General features: G+C 42.9%; 1 protein-coding gene across 1 annotated transcript; it reads left to right on the forward strand.

Annotated features, from left to right (window-relative positions):
* Positions 1–1,278: 1,278 nt before the first annotated feature.
* BFSP2 (beaded filament structural protein 2) lies at positions 1,279–22,249 on the forward strand. The gene is made up of 7 exons (XM_036378566.2): positions 1,279–1,734; positions 8,948–9,030; positions 10,882–11,038; positions 14,593–14,754; positions 19,792–19,923; positions 21,022–21,242; positions 22,030–22,249. Exons 1-7 carry the CDS (start codon positions 1,279–1,281, stop codon positions 22,031–22,033), a joined length of 1,215 nt encoding a protein of 404 aa, XP_036234459.1. The 3' UTR covers positions 22,034–22,249.
* The last annotated feature ends 1,678 nt before the right edge of the window (positions 22,250–23,927 follow it).

A 23,927-nucleotide genomic window follows, 5' to 3' on the forward strand; every position in this document is an offset into this window, starting at 1 on the left:
ACTGCGCTGCTCGCACTCTTCACACAACCTGGAAATGGTGACCTGACTTTAAGCAGCCTTGCAATTCTCCAACTTAAAAAACAAGTGAAACAAACTCCAGCCATCAACCCGGCGAGCCGGGATTAGGCACCAGTGGAAGACAGGGATTTCTGATTTATCCTGTCTCGCCAAAGACTCACCACTGCCCCTGCACAAACCTACACTGCATTAGGGCAATGCCCAACATCAGCACATTACAATCGTGCCTACAGAGATGTGCACACAGTGATCCTACACTGGAACAGCATCCTGGCTGTGAAGTTTCCCTGTGTGTAGGTAGAAAAAGCCAGACCTAACATTGTGTTGTGAAGGATTGCACTGTACCAGGAACACATCCTACTTATTTCTTATTATTACCTATAAGCTACCCACCTGATCACTAGTAGCTAAAGAATAGTGACATAAAAAGAAGAGCAGGGGAAATCTCCCCTTTTCCCTGCAATAAGTCTCTAGGATTGTTTTGCCCTTTTCCTTTAATTCACAGTTACCTCACTTTGTCACCACATTACGGAGGCAAAGAAGTGAAACAGGCCTTTGCTGAGCAGGCAAAGTGCAATTGATTATGTGAAGTTAAACTGACTGAGAAGGGATGGACATGAGGGTGCTTGTCCCTAAAAAATCTGCTGGGATTGTGTCAATATGCCTTGGGTGGGTAGTGAAGCCAAATTGCAGAGAAACCCAGAAGCTGCAGCAGACACAAGGGAACATTCAATACTCTGCAGCAGCAAAAGGCTGGCTCGGTTCTGCTCAGCTGTGGCCCAGGTGACTCCACGGAGGTTTGGGTTTTGCTAAGCTAGGAAATGTCTTGTAGATTATGTCTGGAGCAAGCACTGGTGTGAGAAGCAGATGCATTTGTAGTATATAACTGGATACCTGTGGCTATAAGGGTAGGAAATCATCCGGGTGTCAGCGTAGAAAACACTGCTGGTATTTTAACACGTACATTGTACTGAATCCCCGTCCCGCTGTGCCCGTAAACACCATTGTGCTTTTCATCTGCCACATTTGCAGCAGCAGCAGCAGGGAGATTTCCCCTGAAATGGGATTGCTGACCCAGCAGCCGCCCGGACAATGTGACGGGTGCTCCCAGGCGGCACAAAGCCCCCCTTCCAGAAAGCCGTCGCACAAAGCCGAAATCCCAGGCGAGCCCCAACCTGCTGGGCTCGGCACATCCCTCCCGCCAGTGCGGGGCCAGGCGGCCGGGCTGAGCGGCGGTGCTCGGCAGGCTGGAGCGACAACATGCCCTTGCCGAGGCGCCGGTCGTCCTTCCTGGGGCAGCAGCCCTCCACCTCCACGGCGGAGAGCTCGGGGCCGCCCGGCCGCCGGGTGAGCGTCGGAGGCGGAGGGAGCCTGTCGAGACCCCCCGGCGTCTACGTGGGCACCGTTCCCACCGGCGGCGTGAGCAGCCTGGGCACCCGAGTGTCCCGTAGAGCCCTGGGCATCAGCAGCGTCTTCCTCCAGGGTCTCCGCAGCTCCGCCGCCGCCGTGCCCCTGGCCCCGGGGCTGGATAAGGGCAGGGGTCTCTCCTACGAAAGCCTGAACGGCTGCTTGGTGGAGTACATCGAGAAGGTGCGAGCTCTCGAGCAGGTCAACCAGGAGCTGGAGGAGCACATCAGAGTCTACCTGGACAAGAAGGCGGCCAGCGTGAGCAGCTGGGGAGCGCTGCGGGAGAACTGGGAGGCGATTTACCACCAGGTGAGCGCCGGAGCTCGTGAATGCCTTCTGCTTTCAGGGCGAGGAGCCCTAGACAGAGGGTTCAAAATCTATCTTCATGATAATTAGCATTATTATGCCTATTAAGCGGGAGAATTGCCTCAGGCATCGTGCGCATGGGAGCGATTGAAATGCACCCCAAGGCGCCGAAGTCTGGGCTGGTTAGAACGGGTGGTTTTTTTTTCCTTTTTTTTTCCCCCTTATTTTAAGCCTGTGGTTATTACACTGAGTATCAAAATTATTGAAAGAGACCTGCTAGGACTGAATTAGGTTATCAGGTTATCCCTCAACATTATATTATGAGCACGTTGTGGGGTTGGTTTTTTTTTAATCAGCAATTCAGATTTTTACTTTATTCCCTTGTTGGCTTAATAACATTTTCAAAAGCTCTATTTATTTAAAAATAATAATTACATGGCTACAAATGAGTGACTCCCTTCCTTTCCTTTGCCATCACCCCACCATCCCTTACTCCCACCTTCTCCATACGGCACAGATGTTTATTGTGGGGGTGTGAAATAGTGTCTGTATTGACCTCATGGACAAGAAGGAGTTCCTTTTGCTGGCCAGTAAGGCCTTGCAGGCTGATGTCCTGCTTGCAGCAGACACAGGGCTCTGTCTGCTGAGGTCTTGGTGCACCACACAAGCCTGGCTTCCCAGCTCCCAGACAGTGGGAGCAGATAGGATTCCAAAGACCCGGAGTCTGGCATCTCACACTCCTCTTCCCAGCAGCGCTTGTGCAGGCACAGAAAATGCCATCACTGGGTCTTCTGAAAGCCTGAAAGCCAACTTTAGGTCACCTGGGACAATTGTGTGTTTTAACTTGGGCTGGCCAGTTTTATTTTGCATTTTTAGGGCAGGTGTTCTCCCAGAACACTGCAAACGTTGCTTGAACCCTGAATATTGGCATAAGCTGTTGAACAAAGATCGTGTCAGCAGAAACACCCAGTCAAGCACCAGCTTTTAAAGTTGCTACCTTTTAGTACTAGTAAATGACATCATTGCTTCCTGAAGGGAGAAGCTGCTGAAGCAAAGGGGTGCTCTGAATCTGGAGCGCAAAAAGGCATCTCCTTGAACCTATTATCTCACTGGAGAAGATGGGGACTTGGATAGGGACAAGGAGTTAATCCTTTGCAGCCACCATCCCATGTTCTCCAGACAAGTGTCGCATTTCGTAGTTGTAGACTTCACCTGTAAATCCTACCAGGATTAATGGTTAAGCCCAAAAATGTGAAACCATAGGAAAGAACCATTTAGGAGGACTGCTTGATTTTTTCATTATATAACCCCCAACATTGCAGTGCAGATGAACCTGCAAAAATGATAATTTTTCATCCAAATTGCTTTCCTTTCAACCTTCCTTTGTAGTCATCCTTGCCTCTACTTCTTTTTTATGAATGAAAAAGAACATCTCATAATGAAATCTAGCCTGAATATCGGGCTCTCCCTATATGAAAATCAGAAAAATAAAGCCATGTAGTAATAGCATTTGTGAGTATCATAGAAGAGAAAAAGATTAGCATCATCCATATCTATTTAACTATCAAAACACATCAGAGAGCACATAAAATCTTCTGAATTGCTTCAATTAAATCAATAAAAGAGGCATCACTTAGTGGGTTTTGTCTTTCACGGATGTGATCCAAGCTGTTATGTTCAATTCTGATTAATAGGTTTCTTTGCTTTTTTTATTTAAGCATTAAACCCAAAATGAAAGTAGGACCCTATCCAGCCCAAACACCAATTAGCTCATTCGTCCTGGAGCTAATTGGTAAAATTATGCCAGCATCAACATCAAAACCACTACATTTATTAAAATAATGTCAAAATCAGTTGCTGCAGAAACAGCTGAAGGCACAGCAAGTCAGAACCCTCCTGCCACAACACATCCCAAACAGAAAAGGAAAAGGCATTCAGGAGCAAGGTGTAGCAGAAATGAGGGACACCTGGCAGATACATTCCTAAATGTAATTTTTGTAAATATATTCAGATTTTCTGCAGATGTCCACATCCACCTTGATTTCTTTAAAATTGGCATACCCCATTTTCAGCTTCTTGTAAAATTTGACCACTCATTCCCAGCCAGGCCCATGGGTTCAGTGGGGAGAAATGCCTGGCAGCCATAAAACTCCTTGGTGCCATTTGCATAAAGCAGCTATGAAAGTTTTGGGGAAAAAACCACTCAGGCAGCACCTGGATTAGCCCAAGCACTCATGATAGGGACAGTTTTTGAACAAAAAACAGCAAAGATTGGGAGGGGGTCTAAGCAGCAGCCCTTTCCTCTTGCCCTGCGAATGGGAAGAAACGGACACAGCCACAAAGGACTTTCCTGGTCTCAAAATCACAAATGTGACAGGCCCATCTCTACAGTGGCACAGGAGAGACCCCAGCAGACCTGAAGTCCCATTTCCCTCCTGCCCTTCCTGGGATGTGCTCCAGCATCCCAGATTTCGCGTAGTTGCATTGCCAGCAAAAGCAGCTTGGTGCCAGCACATCTCCCAAACACAGAGCTGAGGGAAAAACGAGTCAGCGAGTGACTCAGAGGGTGTGTGTGAGCACAGGGTCCCTCAGGAAAAACCACTCGTGTTTCCTGGCAATTGTCAGAGCTATGGCTGCAGTAGGGAATCACTGGTGAGAGCTGAATGATGGAAAATCACTATCCAGCTCACAGGGTTAATTACCCACCTGGGCAGCTGGCTTTTAGCAGAGCAGGTGGACACACACTAACTGGGACAAAGAGAGAGGATTTTTGCAGGAAAAGAGGGAAATGAGAAATCCTTGCCAAGAGGAATTCATATGACAGAATTACAATTTCATGACAGAAATATAAATTTTACCCTGTGCATACTCTTCCTCTCTGGGCTTCATCCTGGTCTTCTTGTGCAAAATTCTATCTCTAATCAAATGTGTCTCTTCTGCAGAATAGGAGACTGTTTGCAATGGCAATTCCTTCCCAGGGAACAGGGCAGCACCTGGCAGAAGTGGATGCTTGAAACAATCTGAGTGAGTTTACAGAGAGAAGAGAGTAGGTCAGCCTCCATGATTGCTCAATTATAGCTGAATGGGAGACACAGACATTTATTTTGTCTATGAGATGACACATAGTGCAGTTCAGATCACAGGAGTAAACACACAAGCAAAAGAAGGAATCAACATCCTGGACCAGATTTATCACTGCTGTGACTGATCATGACATCCCGTGCGTGGTTGGGAGCATTTGAAAGACCTCCAGAGTTTTCCTGTGGAGCTACTTTTATTTGCATTTGGCCTTTCTATCAGCATTTAGTCAGTGTGAATATTAAGCCTGGAGAATATGCAGGTCTAACAGCCTGAGGAATTGCCACATTTGGACTCACCCCCACTAATTTATTTGCTGCAGGGTCAGAAGAGCCTCTGAGTGTTACTTGTGACACACTCTGGCACAACACAGTGCGTGATCAGTGCCTGTAAATGCATGAAATAGCACTCTGCTACTCATCTGAGGGTACAACAAACTCCCACAAAATGGGCACAAAGCTTGATCAACTGCCCTATAGAGGATGGCAGTGAATTAGTTTTAATCATGTTCTCTCAGCCACCTCCAACAGCATAAATTTGGGCTGCCTTCACAGGCAGCTGTGAGGGGCTGTAAGGTTTTCTCCTTGTGCTTGGGCAACATTACAGTTTTACAGATCATTTCTTGAAGAGGTATCTCCTGCTTTGAGAACCAGGCATTCTTTGATGCAGTCCTGTGTACTTATAAAATATTTGATGTATACACGAAGTTGAATTTCCCTGGATGCAGCAGGAATCAGGAAAGCAGCCATCAATCTCAGCCTCTCTCCAGGTATTACCTTTCCTGAAGCCATGTAACAAATGCTGCCCTTGCTGCCTTTGAGGTTTCCTCCTTCAGGCTCTGAGAAAGGGTTCAACATGGAAAGCGTGACCAAGAACATTTAGAGTTTATTGCTTGGCAGTGGGCTGCAGGCTTTTAGCCTGATTTTAGTTGTGAGTTAAAATGCGTTGGAGGCAATGGTCTCAACTATTTCCTTGTGTGTTTGGAAGGAAAGACTCGATCGACACCTTCCGATCTTTCCCCATGGAGGCGTTTGCTTTACTGAAGTGAACTTAAAAGCCAGAGAAGTTTCCATTCCATGAATAATTAAACCATGAGATTCATTATCACAGGCCACACCTGAGGCCATGAATTTAGTAGCAGACAGAAAGGATTTAGACTTTTGTAAGAACAGCAAAAGAATACAAAGCTACAGATAAAGCACAGCTAAAAATTTGAAGGGTATAGTAAATCTTGCCATGCCAAACTTGACGAAATCTCTGTTAAAAATCAGAAGCTGCTAGTCACCAGGGATAAGGAGTAAACTCTCCCTGGGTCTGTATGACTTCAGTCTGGCATCTGCCCACTCCCTTGAAGCAGCTGCTTTATCCTTGATGCCAGTTTTAACCCAGGAAATGGGCCAGCATGTCAATGCAGATTTTTATGCGACTTTTCTTCCAAAAAGTTAATATTGCATTTTCATGTCCATAGAATCACAATAAAATCAAAGAAAATTGTTGCTGCTTTGTAGTTGTTTAATACCATGAATATTCACTGTTAATTCAAGAGCTAGAAAAAATCGTGATCAAAAGGTGTATGTGTATCACAGAACTGAGTGTTGAAAGACAATGTGTGACTGAAAGGAGCTATTGTTAGTAATGATATTTGCATTTTTTTAACTCTTCCCATTTTGGCTCTTTGAATGTGCATCAGTGACTTAAGCCTCCCAGAAGTTCTGTGAGGCAGGACAGCACTGCCTTCTGCTTTACAAGCAGAGGAGGCAATGTCTAAGTGCTTGCAGCATTGCAAGGCCTCTCATTCCCAATGGACACAAAGAAGGGTGTTTCCTAAACTGCTGCATCATGTGTTTTAGTATACGTGTCAGCAAAGTGGCTACAAATCTGTCTCAGTAATGCTGTGTGTTTGCATCCAACTGTTGATTAATAGGAGAATTACATCATACAAAAGAGCCCTGATGGAAGACTTAGATTTCTTCTGGAGCCTAGGAAAGGGCTTTCACAGCTCATGCAAATCAGAGGGAACTAAGATTTCAGAGCTTGTGTCAAAGAGGTCCCTCTACTTCTGTGCTGAGTAAATGTCAATTTTCCATCCTTTGGGAGAAACTCAGGTGTCCTGGTGCAAGGGAACCTGAGGACAGAAGAGCAGCATGTCCCCAAAGCCCCAGCTCTGTTCAGCTGCTCCGAAATGCCACAGATGGAGAATCCAGGGTCTGGGGAGTTAGGATAGTGCTGGTAAAGTGGGGCTACAAAAAGATCAGGGAGAAGGAAATAGGGGGCTGAACAATGAAGAGCAGCCAGTTCTGTGTGCAAACAAGCACACAGAATTCTTCTGTACTCGTGTGCTGCTGGCTGGTGTGCGGTGAGGGTGAGGGACCATCTCTTTGCCTGCACCTGTGGCTTTCGTGACATCTCTAAGTCCTGTGCTTTTGCTGCACTCCCCAATTTCCCATGCCCAAACTGGGGCTTCCCCCTGCCTCCCTCCCCCCCACTCCCCCCAAGCAGCAGTATTTACAGAGCCTGTCCTCTGTCCAGATGCTATTATCATGAAATGAAATGTGTTAGAACTGGATGTCTCTGAGATGGCCTATCCCTCTATCATATTGTTCGGAATAGGCCAAGAAATCCCACAGTTATTGAAGAAAAATAGGTTTCCCATGCAATGGTGTGAAACAATCTCCAGCCCCCAACCACCTTCCCTGTTTTTTCCTAACAGTAGGGAAGAATGAAGAAAACCACTTTTTAAACTCTTGTTCCTCATCAGATTGAAAAGATGTAGAGTGCTTTTAACTTCCTGATTCATTACGGACATAAGGGATAGTGAAGAACAGGTTATTTCTCCACATTTCTCCTTATCAGATGCTTTCAGGTATTACATATTTGTTGGTCCAAACATTTGTAAGACATTTGGAGCAGTAAGCCATTCTCCATGAAGGTAAAGGTTAATTACCACCTAGAAATGCTTCAGCCTTGCATGCCCACCTTCACCCCATCACCGAGCAGCCTCAGGGCAGGTGGGAACATAGGGCAACAATCCCACTTGAGATCCACTTGTCTGGATGCAGCCTTTATGTTTCCACAATGCATGGTGTGTTTCACCTTGGAGGAGCAGGATGCTTTGGGTGATTTGCAATCTTAGTTACAGACTTAATTATCTAAGGAAAGATTTTTCTGCTTGAAGAACTCTCCTGGCCAGCTTAAAAATCTGATCTTATTCATGAGATGATTTAATTTTAACTGCAAATCTTCATGGGTGTCTCCTGAGAAAGACCAAAGAAATGTTCAGTTCAGCTTTTCCAGAGTGACAGCATGGATCATGGGGTGACTGGAGCTCTCAAACACTTGCAGAGGTGATCACTCTAAGCCTGGTACTGAATTCTGCATGGTCATAGCTCAGTGCACGTGTGACTCCAGGGCAGGCAGTGGTCTTTTTTTTCCTTTGTATCATTTTATATAACCTTCCTGAATCACTACAAGCTGCTAAGTCACAAGCCTTTCAGGTTTACTTACCCCTCAAGTACCTCTTGGACGTTTAGAGATACACCCCAGAGCCATAGCAATGATGCCACAGTCTGCTTTGCACGATCTTTCCAATCAGTGTAATAATCTTTGAAGGCTTCTCAGGTCTCATATCTATCGCAAGAGCCTAGAGGATCCCCTAGGAGAAGGAAAACGACGCTCTGGGAGCTGAGGAGGGCTCGCAGGCGGCATGAGCAGCAAGTATTCCGTGGCTCCCTGAGGAGGACGACCCTGAAGAGGACTGCTAATATGGGAAGTAGAATAGGAACTGCATAAGTGCTGCTTAAATTGTACCTAGAAAGTATAAGTGGGACTTAAATGATGAAAGTACCTTGAGCACAGCAATGAGTTTTGCCCCTTGCAAAGAGCTGGCGATCAGAATAAATGTGTTGCTACAAGAAGATGAGGGCTTAGGAGGAATGAGCAGTTTGATGACAAATTAGAGCCTATTTGCCAAGAATTTGTGAACTTATATGTACAAAAATAATTGTTTAAGTTATCTGGAATGAGTCACTTGAACAGTCCCAGGATGAAGGATTATTTTCAGAATCAAAGCTGTACATCTGCTTAAGATACATGTGCTGAAACTGTTCACTGCTTGAGCTCTGTTGTATCTTTCTTCTAGGTGGGTGAAGCAGTCCTTGAAAATGCTCGTCTTATGCTGCACACCGAGAATATTCAAGCCTGTGCTGAAGATTTTAAAGACAGGTAGTCCTGTGGTGGCACCCAGATGGCCACTTTCTTTAAACTTTGCCCTTGTGAACGCTTAATTTGTAAGGGTGTAATGATAGTGAGTAGAATGGGCTTGTTTTTTAAGTTGCACATTTATATTCAACACCCTGATTTGGGAGAAAAATAAGGATGGTGCTAACATTATTTTGGAAGATTTTGAAGATTCATAGTAACAAAAATGTGCACAACCACAAGCAAAATGACCTAAGCTAGTCTTAACACAGACATTGGTCTCTCGCTGAGAGAACCAGTATTCAGTCAAAATTGGGTTGGCATTTTATAAAGATGAAATTCCATGTGCTTTTTAGTTGTAATTTTCAGTACTTCAGTGCCAAAACCAAGTGGTTTTGGGAGTAACAATCATTCTGCTACAGCCACAAAGTGAAAACTGCACTACCACACACATGGGTGGAAATGTTAGACAAGAAAACAGAAATGGCCTGTGCTGATTTTACTTTACTGAGAAAAATAAGAAATAAAAGAAGATTTTAAACACTGGCAAACTACTTTTTTATTGTCTTTCATTTGGAAAAGCCTGATAGTCATGTGTATGAGTGCATGAACCTCTTTAGATTTTACTCAGGAGATGTGATCCTTCCAGCTTTTTTTACTCATAATGGTCTCATTCATTTACAAATAGCTTTTTGCAAGCTCTTACACAAAAAAACATACTTCAAACTAATTGATTTTATCTTCTACGGTTTTTATCATCCCTTAAACTTCTTTTTCTCTCTCTCTGGCATTATTTTATTTAATCATAAAACCAGAATGTTTTAATCATTTTTAATTTGCCTTTTATTTCAGAAAAGTACAATTCTGAGATACTCATTTGGCTTTACATCCAGCAACTTACATTAATATTTTGTGTAGTTTTAAAAAAATACTTTTTAGAAGTGTCAACTGACTTGGACAAGCAGTCTGCATAACAAAAACAATGTTGAATCAATCTACTGCATAGTGAAACCTCCTGAGATCAACTGCCACTCTCCCAGGCTTTAAACTCCCAGCAATGAAGGGGATCATCAAGGAGCAAACTGTTTATGAAGCAGGTTCCCAGCTAACCTGCCAGCTCCTCCAGGTCCCCAGGCTGGACAGGTTTGGCACAAATGTCTCCCACCCAAGGAGATTCACAATGCAATCCACATTTTCAATAAAAAGCCTAAACCAAAAAGTTACAAACAGGAGCAATGCAGCAAGCACTGCTCTGGAATGGAAAGTGCTTGCCAAAATTTCTCTACCATTACAGACATGGTTTGGAAATGAGCTGTTTGTTCCAACAGCAATTCTAGCTGACAAACCAACCACAGAAATTTCCTCTTTATTTTGATACTACTGGGTTTTGGTCTTAGGGATGGGCCAGGACCCTGGAACATAGGCCAGACTTCCATCAGCGTCTGTCAGTAAAAGTAATGCTTGATGTTTTTTCTTTAACCATTGCTCTAAAAGGTTTTTATGTAGACAAGTGAGTTGTTGTTCTCATTTTACAGCCAAGACAACTGGGAAAAAGCCACCCATGGTGATACTGTAGATAAATATCAGATCTAGCAAGAAACCATGACTCTCTCCATGCTTTTTCTGGAATCCTATCAGGTTGATAACCACCATAGCACATACTGCTAACTTGACCTGTTTTCTTACACTCTGAATTAATGGCAGGGCACTTCAGGCAGTTAACTTCAAGTAGAAAGAGATAAGGTGAGAGCAAAGTATACTGTCATATTGTCTTTGTTTCTGTGCCTCTGTCTGGGACATATTTGCTAATTGTTTTACTTGCTCAGTTGAGCTGTGTTGAAGTTTGGGTTGGGTTTTTTTTTTTTTTCTCTGCAGGTATGAAAATGAGCAGCCATTCAGAAAGGCAGTGGAAGATGAAATTAATTCCCTATATAAAGTGATTGATGATGCTAATTTAACCAAAATGGATCTGGAGAGTCAGATAGAAAGCATGAAGGAAGAACTAGCTATGCTGTCAAAGAATCATGAAGAAGTAAGTGCAGACTCGGGATACTGCAAAGACAATGTGTGCCTGTTTCATCTGGTTGGTATCATACATATACATACATGGTATCATACATACATTATACATGTGGAAAGCAAACATTAAAAACTCCACCTGCTGTGTCTGGGCAGGGGGGGTTGGGGGATTTTCCTGGAACCTACTCCTATTTATTCCTTCTCTTTTAACTCAGAGGACTAACCCCTGAGGCATTATCAAATGACTTACATGTAGGTGTTAACCCTTTCTCGTTTGATAAATGTGACATGGAAGAGTCCCTTCATTTCCTTGTCAGTCACTCCATGATGGTCAAGGGGCTGCACAGTCGTGCGTGTGGACATCTCAGCAGTGAGATCTGATGGAAGGAGAAAGTGCATGTGCAGGGCACCAGCTCTGGTCCTGCTGCACTGATGTTGAGCATTAACCAGGTTGTTATGAAAATACCTTGCTTGACTTAGCAAGACACTCAGTTCCCAAAACTGAGTCTCTCTTGAGAAGCCCTACACTGAAGCAAGTCACAGGGACAGTGGCAGGAAGGAGTGCCTCTAAAGAATCATCATCAAAGGTGCTGGCAAAAGCAGGTTTATATGAGATGTGAAAGTGCAATTTAACTTTGATGGCAAGGTTCATTTTATTACTTACTATATAATGAAGCTCACAAAGGAAAATTTGAATAGAATCAATCTAGAATAGTTTATATGGAAATTGGGGATGCAGAGGGTAAAGGTGCTAAAGGATAAATGTTCAAAAGGGTTAGGGGAGGCCTTCCCATTGAGTCATGAGGTTCAGAGCAGACCCCCTTGCTTTCTGAACTCCTAATGGAGATTAGGTGCAGCTGAGTCCAAACTTGACCTCAGACTTGGTCAATGGTTTATAGCTATAGGATTTGTCAGCACCTGACCACTGACTAATTTAACATTTACAAAATGATCCAATAGGGTTACCTGTAAGCACAGCACTAACTTAACTGTAGATCTGGGATGGCAGTATTCATACTATACTTGCTATAGAGTATTTAAACCAATTCACACACTCACACAAACAGACATGAAGAAGTTTGTACAAAGGTGCCTGTTAAAAATTTCCCTCAAGTTCAGTACAATACTCAAGTCAGATGCTTCTGCATCTCAGAAGCATCAAGTCAGATGCTTCTGCACCTCAATAGGTGAGGGCTGAGCCTTGAGGAGTAGTCAGGATATCCCAGGCCCTACCATCAATGAGCATTTGGCAACAAGTATTGAGTATTGCAAACTTGAGAGCTTGTTAGCTCCGAGAGGTGCCCCAGTCAGAGGGAGATTCCTGCTCACAGCCCACTGAAGTCCAGGAGATCTCAAAGGGCCCCACTCAGGACTGCTGCTTACAGAGTGCCAAGATGATTGGCTTCAGTCACCTGTCAATCTCCATCCTGGCTGTAATCCAAGATGGTAATTACCGGAGTTTTCCTCAGAAGTCTGGTAACAAAAATATTGCTCCATTTGAGCTATGATTCGGGCAACTAATATTCCAAGTTTATTCTAGGATAGATGACTATCTCTTCTGCTTCCTTTATTAGGAACCAGAAGCTCCTAGGAACAGACAGTGTTTCTGATAAACACAAGGGAAACTTAATTGCCCAGGAGCTGTTGATTGATTCAGGGTGAGGTCTGTAAAGAATTCCTGAACCCACAGAGAGGCCCCAGTGGGTGGGGACGATGCACCACCACAGACAGGCAGCCAGAAGAGAAGCCCATACTACCCAATTTTGCAATACTTTCCACTTACTCACTGCATTCACGAACACTATTTGCATGAAGGTGGTTTACTTCCTTCGGCAAGGATTTCAGGATTGAACACAAATCAGCATCTTTATTCATGGGGACTTGAATATGGAGCTGTTACTAATCCCTCATAAGGGAGAACAACCAGCTGTGCTGGTGCCTCAAAAGTAAGGTAGAGCTTGAATTGTGATGGCTCATGAAAACAAGGTACAATCCCACCTCACATTTCCTACCAGTTGTTCCTCCAACCACAAGATTTCAGCAACACTGGCTTGCCAAGATGAGGTTGCATCATCAGCTCCCTACTTGCATCAGTCTAATTCCAAGGCTGGCATTTTGCAGAAAATAACCAGTGGCTTCATCACCAGTGCATGGCAGGAGAAAATTGAAGTTGTTTTAGATAAGAGGGTAATGAGAAAAATGGTACAAATAAACGAGATCCTCTTTAAACCTCCAAGTAATGCAATGACTGTTGTGAAACCAGAAAAGCTGGTCCTGATGCTGTTCTCTGTAGCTATGGCATAATGAGAACACCACCTTGATCCATCTTGATCCTCATGTAGCCAACAAGGAGCCCTTGCAGAGTGGAAAGATGCTTTTTTCTTTACCTTTTGGGAGCACCTGAGCATTTGCAGAATGCCTGGTTTTCCCATGGCAGCAGGACCAGGGGAAGCTGCTTAAGAGAAGTCACAGAATAAAGGCTAGAAGCAGCTATTGCTGAGCTCTGGCAAAACAAAGTCCCAAGGAGTTTCCTGAAGTAATTCAAACCTTTCTTTCCACTGGTGCTCCCACTAGCAAATCCATGCCAAGTCCTTGTGAAGGTTTTGTGAACTTGGAGTGGGCACATTTTGAGGTTTACATTCTTGCAGGTTCATAATTCACATAATTCCCATCCATTTTTTCCAGTATTGTCACTGTCAGGGGCCATTGCTTACAAATACAATTCCCAGATGCTTTTACACTTCTTTTTTTTTTTTTTTTTTGTGCCAATAACACAGATAAACAGGCTGATATAAAAGGATTGCAGTGCCAGACAGTTAAGATACATGTGAAAATCTCATTAATTCTTGCATTCCTGAACACAATGTACAACTGATGTGCTACCTTTAAGTGTGCAATTCTAAACCAGCTAATTCTCTACTGCTTACATTATTTTGGAGCACTTAAATTTAAAGAAGGAACAGAATGCTGCCACAGAGGAGAATCCTCTTCATCTAACATGCACATGCATAAAACACACACTTGTCTCACACAAACTGTGAGGCTGTAGAGCTCCTGCTGCTTTGCACATCTTGTATCTCCCAGTAGATGCTGGAAGGCTTGTGCTCCTGCATGGTGCAGCAGCAAGGGAGGAGTTTCTGATATCCTGTAAGCTGTTAGTTCCTTGGCCCAAAGTCCACACTGCACCTTTACTGGCAATGTTTGTAGTGATTTCGGGTCCCAGCTGCGCAGCATGCACGTCTCAAGCACTGGCTGCTGGAGAAACTTGCCACTGTTGAGAGGCTGCTCCAGGCACTGCCTTGGTGCAGGGCTTCAGTCTCTTTCCACCAAGGGGAAAACTCTTCCAGTACCCTAGATCTGCAGGAAAAGACCCTGTGCAGAAGCAAGGCAAATCCACATCTGAAAAAGAAACCCTTCAGTGCACTAAATCATTAATGTAGAGAGAGCTTTTGGGGCCAAATCTAATTACTGTCTCTGTGGCACCAAATGAGCTCTTCCTGGAGCTTCTCTGAAGATACCATTCAATTGTCCAGTTCACTTTCTTTATGTTTGTTATTTTTGTTCAAGGATGTGAAGGTATTATACAAGCAGCTTGCTGGATCTCAGCTGGAAGAACTTGATGTTCCCCTGGGAAGTGGCCTGGATGACATTCTGGAAAAAATCAGAATCCACTGGGAGAGAGACATTGAAAAGAATCGTGCTGAGACAGGAGCCCTGCTCCGTACCAAGGTCAGCACTCTGTAACCCACTCCAACATCACAGGATATCAAGCAAACACAAAACCTCTCTAATATTCTGCAATATCTTTGAGGGTTGGGTGCTTTTTGGGTTTTTTTTGAAACACAAAGATGTTAAAAATTCAAAGTATTTTGGTCCGAGTCCAAAGGAGAATGCACTTATAAAGGCCTTCTTGAGATGCACAGAATTAAGCACTGGTGGAAATGGCCCTGCTCATATCACAGGTATCTGTGGGAGCCTTTCAAGGGCTCTGAAATGTTGGCTAAGGAAAACAAACTTAATCAGTTGATACCTTCTGTATAGGATAAGCCACTGTTATTACCTTTCTTACTAGGGCTGTTCCTCCACATAATAATTTACAGGGGTCTATAAATAAGAAGGGCAAAACACATTGCCCTCTACACTACAGACTCCTTGTTCTCTCCTTGATATTTTTTCCCTCTGGCAGCAGAGGGAAAACTAGATATTAACTTAGAAATTAAAAGTGATGATAATAGCCATTCCCTTTAAATAGGGGTTCTCCTCTCCTGAGGCTGAGTCTGAGACAGACTCAGCCTTTTAATACAGCTTTTTCTCTGTCATGAAGGATCTCTCATTTCCCAAAGTAAGTATTTTTGCACAGCTGAAGCATTAAGTTCAGTGGATGATCCTGTGTGTTAGAACCCATCTCGTTCCGAGCTGGCTCTTACAACAGAGCATGACAAAGTAAATCAGGAGAGCAACAAAGATGGTGAAGAGCCTTGAGGGGAACCCTGGTGAGGAGTGGCTGAGTTCACTTGGTTTGTTCAGTCTGGAGAGGAGGAGACTGAGGGGAGACCTCATTGCAGCCTGCAACTTCCTTGTGAGGGGAAAAGGAGGGGCAGGCACTGATCTCTTCTCTCTGTTGATCAGTGACAGGGCCCGAGGGAATGGCCTGAAGTTGTGTCAGAGGAGGTTTAGATTGGATGTTAGAAAAAGGTTCTTCACCCAGAGGGTGTTTGGGCACTGGAACAGGCTCCCCAGGGAAGTGGTCACAGCACCAACCTGACAGAGCTCAATAAGTGTTTGGACAATGCTCTCGAGCACATGGTGTGATTCTTGGGGATGGTCCTGTGTAGAGCCAGGAGTTGGACTCGATGATCCTTGTGGGTTCCTTCCAACTCAGCATATTCTGTAATTCTGTGAAATCATAACTGCAGCAGTGCTGTTGAAATACTTAGCAAAACCATATAAACATATCCCCCCTGTTCCAAGGTAAAGAGCTGCCATGAGAAGTGTAGGGGGTATTGAAGGCAAACAGTGAGAAAAAACAAAACCAACCACATGTGCAAGCTCTGAGTTAATTTTCAAAATAAAGAAGAAAAATCCTGTGACAAAATTGCTAGGAAACATACAAGAAGCCAAGCAGAAGGGTTTATCCCAGAGGTCCCATCAAGTTTGTGAGAATGCCAGACTTATTAAGCAAAGCTTTCATAAAGTTAGTCTGTGGGGCCTGATTTTCAGCTCACACAGTCCAAAGGAAGTGAGTGACACAGTAACAAACTGCACGAGCCTGGAGAGTGCCTCCATACAAAGCACATGCAGCCCTGAAAAGCCAGGGCATCCTCAGTGGCTCCTGAGCTTTCCCCAGAAAAATCTGTTCCTGACCCACTGCCAGGTTTCTGCAAAATGAGCATCACTCTGATGGCACCAAATTCTTCAGTGCTCCCACTTGCCTGTCCTGCTTCTTCCTCCTCCTTGTCCTCCTGTGCAAAAACACCCTTATAACTTCTTCTTCCTATTTCTTTCATACCTTCAATATCTGGTCTTTTAGCTGCTCAGAGATATCATTTGGTGAGAAAATTGACAGCTCCTAGTACACTGCTCTATCATGTCTTTGATACCCAACCCACCCCTACTCAGCCATCTGAGCCTAAGCTCTTACCAGTTTCAGTTGTTCCTGTTTTGGTTTGGTTTTTTATTGGAACAAAGAAACAGAATATCACAGATTTCTGGAGTGATCAGTTCTGGTTCTGCACAGGTTCTGGTAAGACATTCCAGGGGCTTTTTTTGCACAAATGTAATCCAGATGATCCAGTTTTGTGTCCCTTATCTCCTACAGACACAGATCAATTCAGATTACTACTATGGACACAGGTGACAAGAGTTTAGCTTTTACCAACTAAGCTTGTGGTTTTAAATCATCTTTTGTTGTTGAGATGTATAATTTGGTAATCCACACAGTGAAAAACTTGCTCTTGCTCTTTTGTGACATCACAGGAGGTAGAGCAGTTCCCTGCACTCCTTGGGTCTTCATTACCATTTTTTCAGTGTCTTTCTGTGAGGTTTTCCTTGGCACCTAATATTTTAATTTCCTTTTTCTGCACCTACTCTCTGATGTACCTGTGACCAGCTCAGACCAAGTTGTTTTAAATTATGTCCTAGCACTGACTTAGACATGAAGGCAGTACTTCAGTATTTTTGTTTTTTCTGACTAATTACCTTGCCTCATTTGCTTTGTCTTTTGACTAGATTTGTGTGGCTTGATTTTTTAAGGATATTTGGGCATCAAAACACACCAATTTAAATTCATACCTAATGGGGTTTAACATTAGCCTTTTTTAGATGAGTAACCCCAAAACTCAAGTCCATTGGTTTCAACTGTGCACTTTTTTGTCTGTAGTGGTCAAAATCCTTCCCCAAGTTGACACAAGTGATTCAAACCCTTGCAAGACATGCATGGTATTTAATATTTTTCCCTGGAAAGATACTTTACTTACTGATGTGCTGTTCATTCATGTAGTTTGGTTCCAAACATCCACCTCTGCTTATTGCTAATCTGTATAGTTTTCTGTCATCCATAAATCCTTCTAATTCATGCTTTATTCCCAACGCACTAGACCTTGAGGCATCAAGCTGTTAAGCTTCTGTCTTAATGGAACTAGACCTTCATTTTCCTCTTCATGTTCTGTCTCTTGAACAGCTGTTGATCCATGGAAATGTTCTGCCCTGAGCACACAAATACACAGCTTTCTCTCTTGTCTTCATAAAATGTTCTGAAAAATCTTGTGAATTATTCTGGTTGTTTCTCCCTTTTTTGCTACTTTGCTAAAACTTTCCCAGAACTCTCAAGAGCTTTTCAAAGTAACTTTCTTTCTTTAGATACCACGCTGGTCAACTCTGGGTGTTGGTGTTCTATTCCTAACCATTCTTTCATTATCTGGAGTCCATGAAAAACAGACTAACGAGGGATCCTGCATTCATGCACAATGCTTGGCTTGGCACTGTACAGATGCTTGAAATCCACAGATTCCTAGGAAACTCAAGCACCAACATGATAAAGAGTTAGGAATATGATTTCATCCTCTCCCTCCATTAGTCCAGTTGTTTGTGGTCACCACGTGTATAGCCTTTCCCTTATAGAGCATCTCAGGAAAAGTCCCCAGAAAGCATGAATTGCCTAGTGAAGAGGACACACAGACTACTTCTGCACTTCTCCACAGCAGGAGCCCCAAAGCTGAGCCCAAGTGTCATGCCCAGCAGCACATGGACACTTGGGGCTGGTAACCCTGTAAGGAGGGTGGGGAAACCTTGTGTGTCCCAAAAGCTTCAGAGTGCATTCGGTGTGTGCTCACTTGCTGTGTCTTCCTGAGTGCTCAGGACCTGATGCAGCCACCTCCATCTACTCCATCTGCCTGTTCTCTTGTTCACACGACTGTGGTCACGTTCACAGCTTAGGAGAGCTCCTGCAAGGGTTTCAACACCACTTGTGGTGAGGGCAAGCTGGATTTACAGGTAGCATTTGGGCCACCAGCAGGGTAAATGTCAAAGCCAGGATTCAGGTAATGGGTGTAGGCTAAAAATATAGATGCAAAGGCACATTCCCTTCCCTGTGTATCTCTCTAAAAGAGGTATTTGCAGTCCTCGTACCCCAAGAAGGTGCAGACTACTCTCTCAACACAATTTAGGAGACACAATTTACTGAAGAGGTCCTTGATCAGTGGTTCACCAGGAATAGTCAGGTAGAATTATGTCCCTGGTAAGCACAAGCCCCAAAAAAGCATTTCCAGAAAACACAGGATCTGTACATTTTGCTGGAAAGGATAGGTTTGGTACTTGGATTGAAATTCAGCCCTCTGCAACATAGGTTCTTAAATCTAAATTTATGTTTGAGACTTAACTGGCATTTAAATGACCTTTTCCCACTGAAGCTATTTCATTCACAATGTGCAAGGTGTGGGCTTCACATGGTAATTCAAAATAATCCCTATTTTTGGTGCATGGTCCTAGATTTTTTAAAATTCAATCTTACTTTTAAAATAAAAGAAAACCAGAGCAGGGTCAAGATGAAGTTTCAGAGTAGGATGGAAGTATTTTGCATAGTTTAATTTTAGCATTAACTACAAGAAATGTAGGTTTTGACTGAAGAACTCCATTTTCTAGAGAGCCCAGAGCTCCAGGCTAAAAAACCTAGATCTCAGCCCTTACTAAAAGATACAGATATTCTATTTTTACTAAGGTACTTTTTCCTTCACCTATTTTCAAAGAACCTGAACTAAGCACATATAAAACCCCTCAAGCCATAAGAGCAGGAAATAGCATAATTAACTTAGGACTTAATTAACAGAAATTTTTTTTTGACCCCTGTGATATGGCTTGCTGTCTGACTCATAGAATCTTATGTGCAAAATTAAGGTGTGAGTAGTTCTGAAGACACACAACTTTTCAAGAAATATTATAGTATGGCTATAAAATGAACACTTACAGCCATGTTTTCTCTTTAGAGATAATTTTAAACATACAAGTATGAATTCTGAACAGCTGTTGTTGACACGGATAACATAAATATGCTTGTACGCATAAGCTGTTTTACAGTAAATGCCTAGAAAATATGATAATTTTTACACTAAGAAGTCTCCAGAATTATTCAACTGAGGGATTTAATGCACAGGAATCAAACTTAGAGTCAGGATTGCCACAAACTGTGAAAATATTACTGTCAGTTTGGTCTGCAAGGAAGCTAAACCATAACTTGTGTAGGTTGTGATGACAGTCGCCTTCTTTCACCAGCAACAGGCTGAGACGGCGGCTGCCGTGCGGACCCAGGAGGAAGAGCTGGTGGAGGGCCTCAGAACCGAGTTCCACGAAACTGCCTGCAAAATACAGAGCTTGCAAGCAGAAACTGAATCTTTGAGAACCTTGGTAAGGAATTCTGGGTTTTCAGTGGGTGTATTCTCTGCGAACTCAACGCAGCCTCTGAGGGGAACATTCCTGCATTCCTGGCTTGGGATGCAGAGTTGAGAATGAATCCCATTTTCCACCAATCTCGGGTATTGAGTTGTTAGAATGGCTCCTGAGGTACTAAAAAGTCTTTTTTCTCAGCCCCACTCTTGAAGAAGAAGTTGGGATTCCTTGGCTCTGGTTTTCAAGATTGTTTATTTTCTTTTATATGAAACATTTTTTTTCCGACCTGCGGAGTTCTGTCCAGCAGGTTGGGTTGAGGCACACTGACTGCCCTCGGGGCGGTGTTATCTTTTTATACTAAAAACTATGTGTATTTTATATTTACAATAATTTTCCAATACCCATCACCTATGTAGGCAGTTTGTCTCTACTCTAAACCAATCCAAAAGTGCCATCATTGCAGCAGAAGATGGAGGACAAGAAGAAGGAGAAAGACAGGACATGGCCAGATTCCTCCGTCTTGACCCTTGAACCCCCATTCTAAAAGCCTCAAAATTGTACATTTTCACCCTGTGATAAATTCACTATCATTCAATTCAAACCCTTGTAGCCTGTAACTCTTCACACAAGTTGGTAATTGTTTCCATGGGTTAAAATCAAAGGCACAGATGTCTTTGACTCCGTGCCAGGGTCTCTGAGCCCCCTGCCAGGGTCTCGAGTCCTCCAGGGCAGCCAGAGGAATGTCCTGGCTTCTGACACATCAAATACTCTTTCCAGAGATGCCAGACATTTCTGGGCTCCTCTTGATTGAAATGGTGCTCTAAGTGTACCACATTTGACAACCAGGCTCCAAATTTCCATCTTCAGTGTATTCATACTCAATCTCACCAAGATTGCTTAGTAGCGTAGTACTGGACAATGTCAGGAATATCTGCACCTTGTAAAAGTGCAGATATTCAACTTTTGTAATGATAATACCTAATACCAAGGTAGCTAAAGAAAGGAATTCTTAAAATATATATATAGTTAATAGAGATATTGGCCAAATCTGAATAAAAATCACTATGAAGCATATGGAAATTGACTGATTCATTGTCTGCTGTCCTCCCCTTGCAGAAGAGGGGTCTGGAGAACTCTTTATATGATGCCAAGCACTGGCACGACATCGAACTGCAGAACCTAGGCTCTGTCATTTCCAAGCTGGAGGCAGAGATGGGAGAAATCAAAGTAGAAACCGAGCAGCAGCAGAGAGATCGTGAAAATCTGTTGACTAGCAAACAACAGCTGGAGAAAGACATTGCTGCATATCACTGCCTCCTGGATGGAGAGCAAAGCAGGTACTTGTCCTTAAAATAATGAAGAACACGCTCCCTGGGAAGGGGTTGTGAGGTTGCTGGAAGCAGGAGGACTGGGGTGCTTCACATGTTTCATAAGGCTGGCTGGTAGATGGTGAGGTTTGGAGAAGCTGCCAAAGGGGAGAACACACCAAAACCCATCAAACAGAGATTCCTAGTGTATTGGAGATGAGTGGTTTCCAGCACTACCAAAGAAGGACATGGTTTGGGAACATGCCATGAGTTTCACTTCTCTGAAGGTTTGAGATGTGACATTAAAAAGCTGCTACCAGGGGCTACATTAGTGGCTGCAAAGCAGATGGGGTGTTGTTTCCTGATTTGAATACATTATGCCATCCTTCCTCCTCCCTCAATACAGGCCAAATATTATAGCTGTGATCCTGGGAAAACTCCCTGTCTAGGCTTGTAAGTTTGTCCTGAAGTCCAAGGACTTCCACTAACTGTACCTTTTGTGAAGAAATGTAGTCCCAACTCTGAAGATTTTTTCCTCTGGGAATAACCTGTAAACACCTTTATAGTGATTGGGTAGAGTTGCTTGGTTGGGCATTTCTAAGATCCTTAACCACCCTTAGTCAGGAACCTCTGAGAATCTGATCCACAGATTTTGACTTGGTCTTCTACTCAGGACAGGGAGAATTTTAAAATAATCAAATCTTGCTGAAGCTGGTGAGATTTCACCAGCTGAACTGAGGATAGGAGTTGGTTCAACAATTTTCCTGTTTGTAGTAGTGACCAATTTTTATCTTTTTTTTTTTTTTTTTACTTTCAGCTGATTATGATTCCCAGCTCACAGATGACCATTGCCATTAAAGCAAAAGATGTCACTGCCAATTATGTTCGTGGAAGCTAAAAACTCATCAAAGCAGCCTGCTTTATACAGTTTGATTCAACAATCAAAGTAGGTTGTAGCTTGAACAACTTTATTAGACCCTCTTCACGTAATTGCTTTGCTTACAGATTTCAATTTACTCATGTTGTTAAAATTATAATAAAAATAAAGAATATCAGGCTTTTGTTTGATTTTTTATTTCCTTCCAGTATTTTTCATGATAGCTGGAGGGGGTTGGCTTAAGAATTTCAGCTCTCCATTTCCCACCAAGTAAACTCTTTCTTTTCACAGTATAAATATATCAATATATATATATAAATATATCAAGACTGAGCTACCCCTCCACTGTGTACACAGCACCCACATGGAAATGATGAATGTTCTGTTGTGTCACAAGACCATCAGCTCAGTAGTGTGAAATCTAATTCAAATAATGCCAAAGGAGTTTAAGTGCACTGTTAACTCAACATGATTAATTTTGCTACATGTAAACCAGCAGAATCATTAATCTAAGCATCCAAACAGTACCTTATAAACACATTTTTAAGTCTAGACTAAACTTCTGGAAAAGCTGAAGGTGCAGGACAGCAACAGCAGTTCTGCCTACATCCAGGTTACATCCTTTTACTGTATACTGGAATTCCAAGCCAGGGTATCAGTTTGTGAAAATTTGATACTTTTTGAGATATATTTTTATATTTGTTTTTATATTGCTCTTTCTTAAAATGGTTGCTCTTTCTTAAAATCAACATCCCTCCAAGGCAGGTCGGCCACACTTCTTTTGAACAGGAATTCACACAGGATCATCCTGATGCCTGACCTTAGGTCATTTCCTGTATTTTGATGGTATCATGAGAAAAAAGATTTCTCCATCTTTCACTTTTGATTTTCTTTGATACTTTAAACATTGACAACCCCATTGTATTGCATGTGCAGTATGGCCACATAAAATGCCAAGATGGAGCTTGCATTTTCAGAGAAACATAATGAACCTTAGCTCCTATCATACAAAATTTTAGGCAGATCACTGGCTTTCCTTCACATGTTTCCGCACAGCGATGAAGTTAACCATACATGTGTTTGTTGGACTGGGACTTCACAAGACCAACACTTACACCAGGTGACAACACAGTTCATTAAATGGACTCAAAGACTACTGAGAAATTGCATATATGAGAGAATACAGTGGCATACAGGACATACTAGAGGTAGACTTTAGATATTTTGATTTTTAATTGAAACATTAACTAAGAAAGCTACTTAGATTTTAATGACTGATAAAGTCAAATACTCTCCAAATCCACTAAACGTGATCCACCAGTGAATTACAGGAATAGGGATACAAATGTTGTCATGCCTTTCCCTGTACATTTCCCCACACTTGAAAAATCCTTCCTGATGCAGCTGCTTGACAAATTACCCTTCATTTAATCTCTGCAAAAAGTCCATCTGGCATACACCACCTGCAAGATTTTGATAAAAAATTACTGGATTAAAAGATTACCCAACAACAACCAAAAAAATAAAGGCAGATGATGGCAGATTCTGGTTGGCTTTGTTTTTTTTTTCTCATATAATGTAGGCTCCTCAGAGCAGCAATAATACCTTCTTATACATCGGTGCAGACAGAATTTAGCAAGCTGAGTCTCCATCAACAGCAATGATGATGAGAGAAAATACACACAAACAGTGATACAAGAAATTAGGTGGCACATGCCTTGGGTTGGGGTTAACTGGTTGGTGTCTAGGAATGATCACTTTTTGGCATTAACAGAACATAACCTCCCACTCATTCCTGACACAGAAGAGAACAATCTCCTTCTGATTTGAAAGTGAAG

Source organism: Molothrus ater, chromosome 1 (genome assembly GCF_012460135.2).
Source record: "Molothrus ater isolate BHLD 08-10-18 breed brown headed cowbird chromosome 1, BPBGC_Mater_1.1, whole genome shotgun sequence".
Classification (NCBI taxonomy): Eukaryota; Metazoa; Chordata; class Aves; order Passeriformes; family Icteridae; genus Molothrus; species Molothrus ater.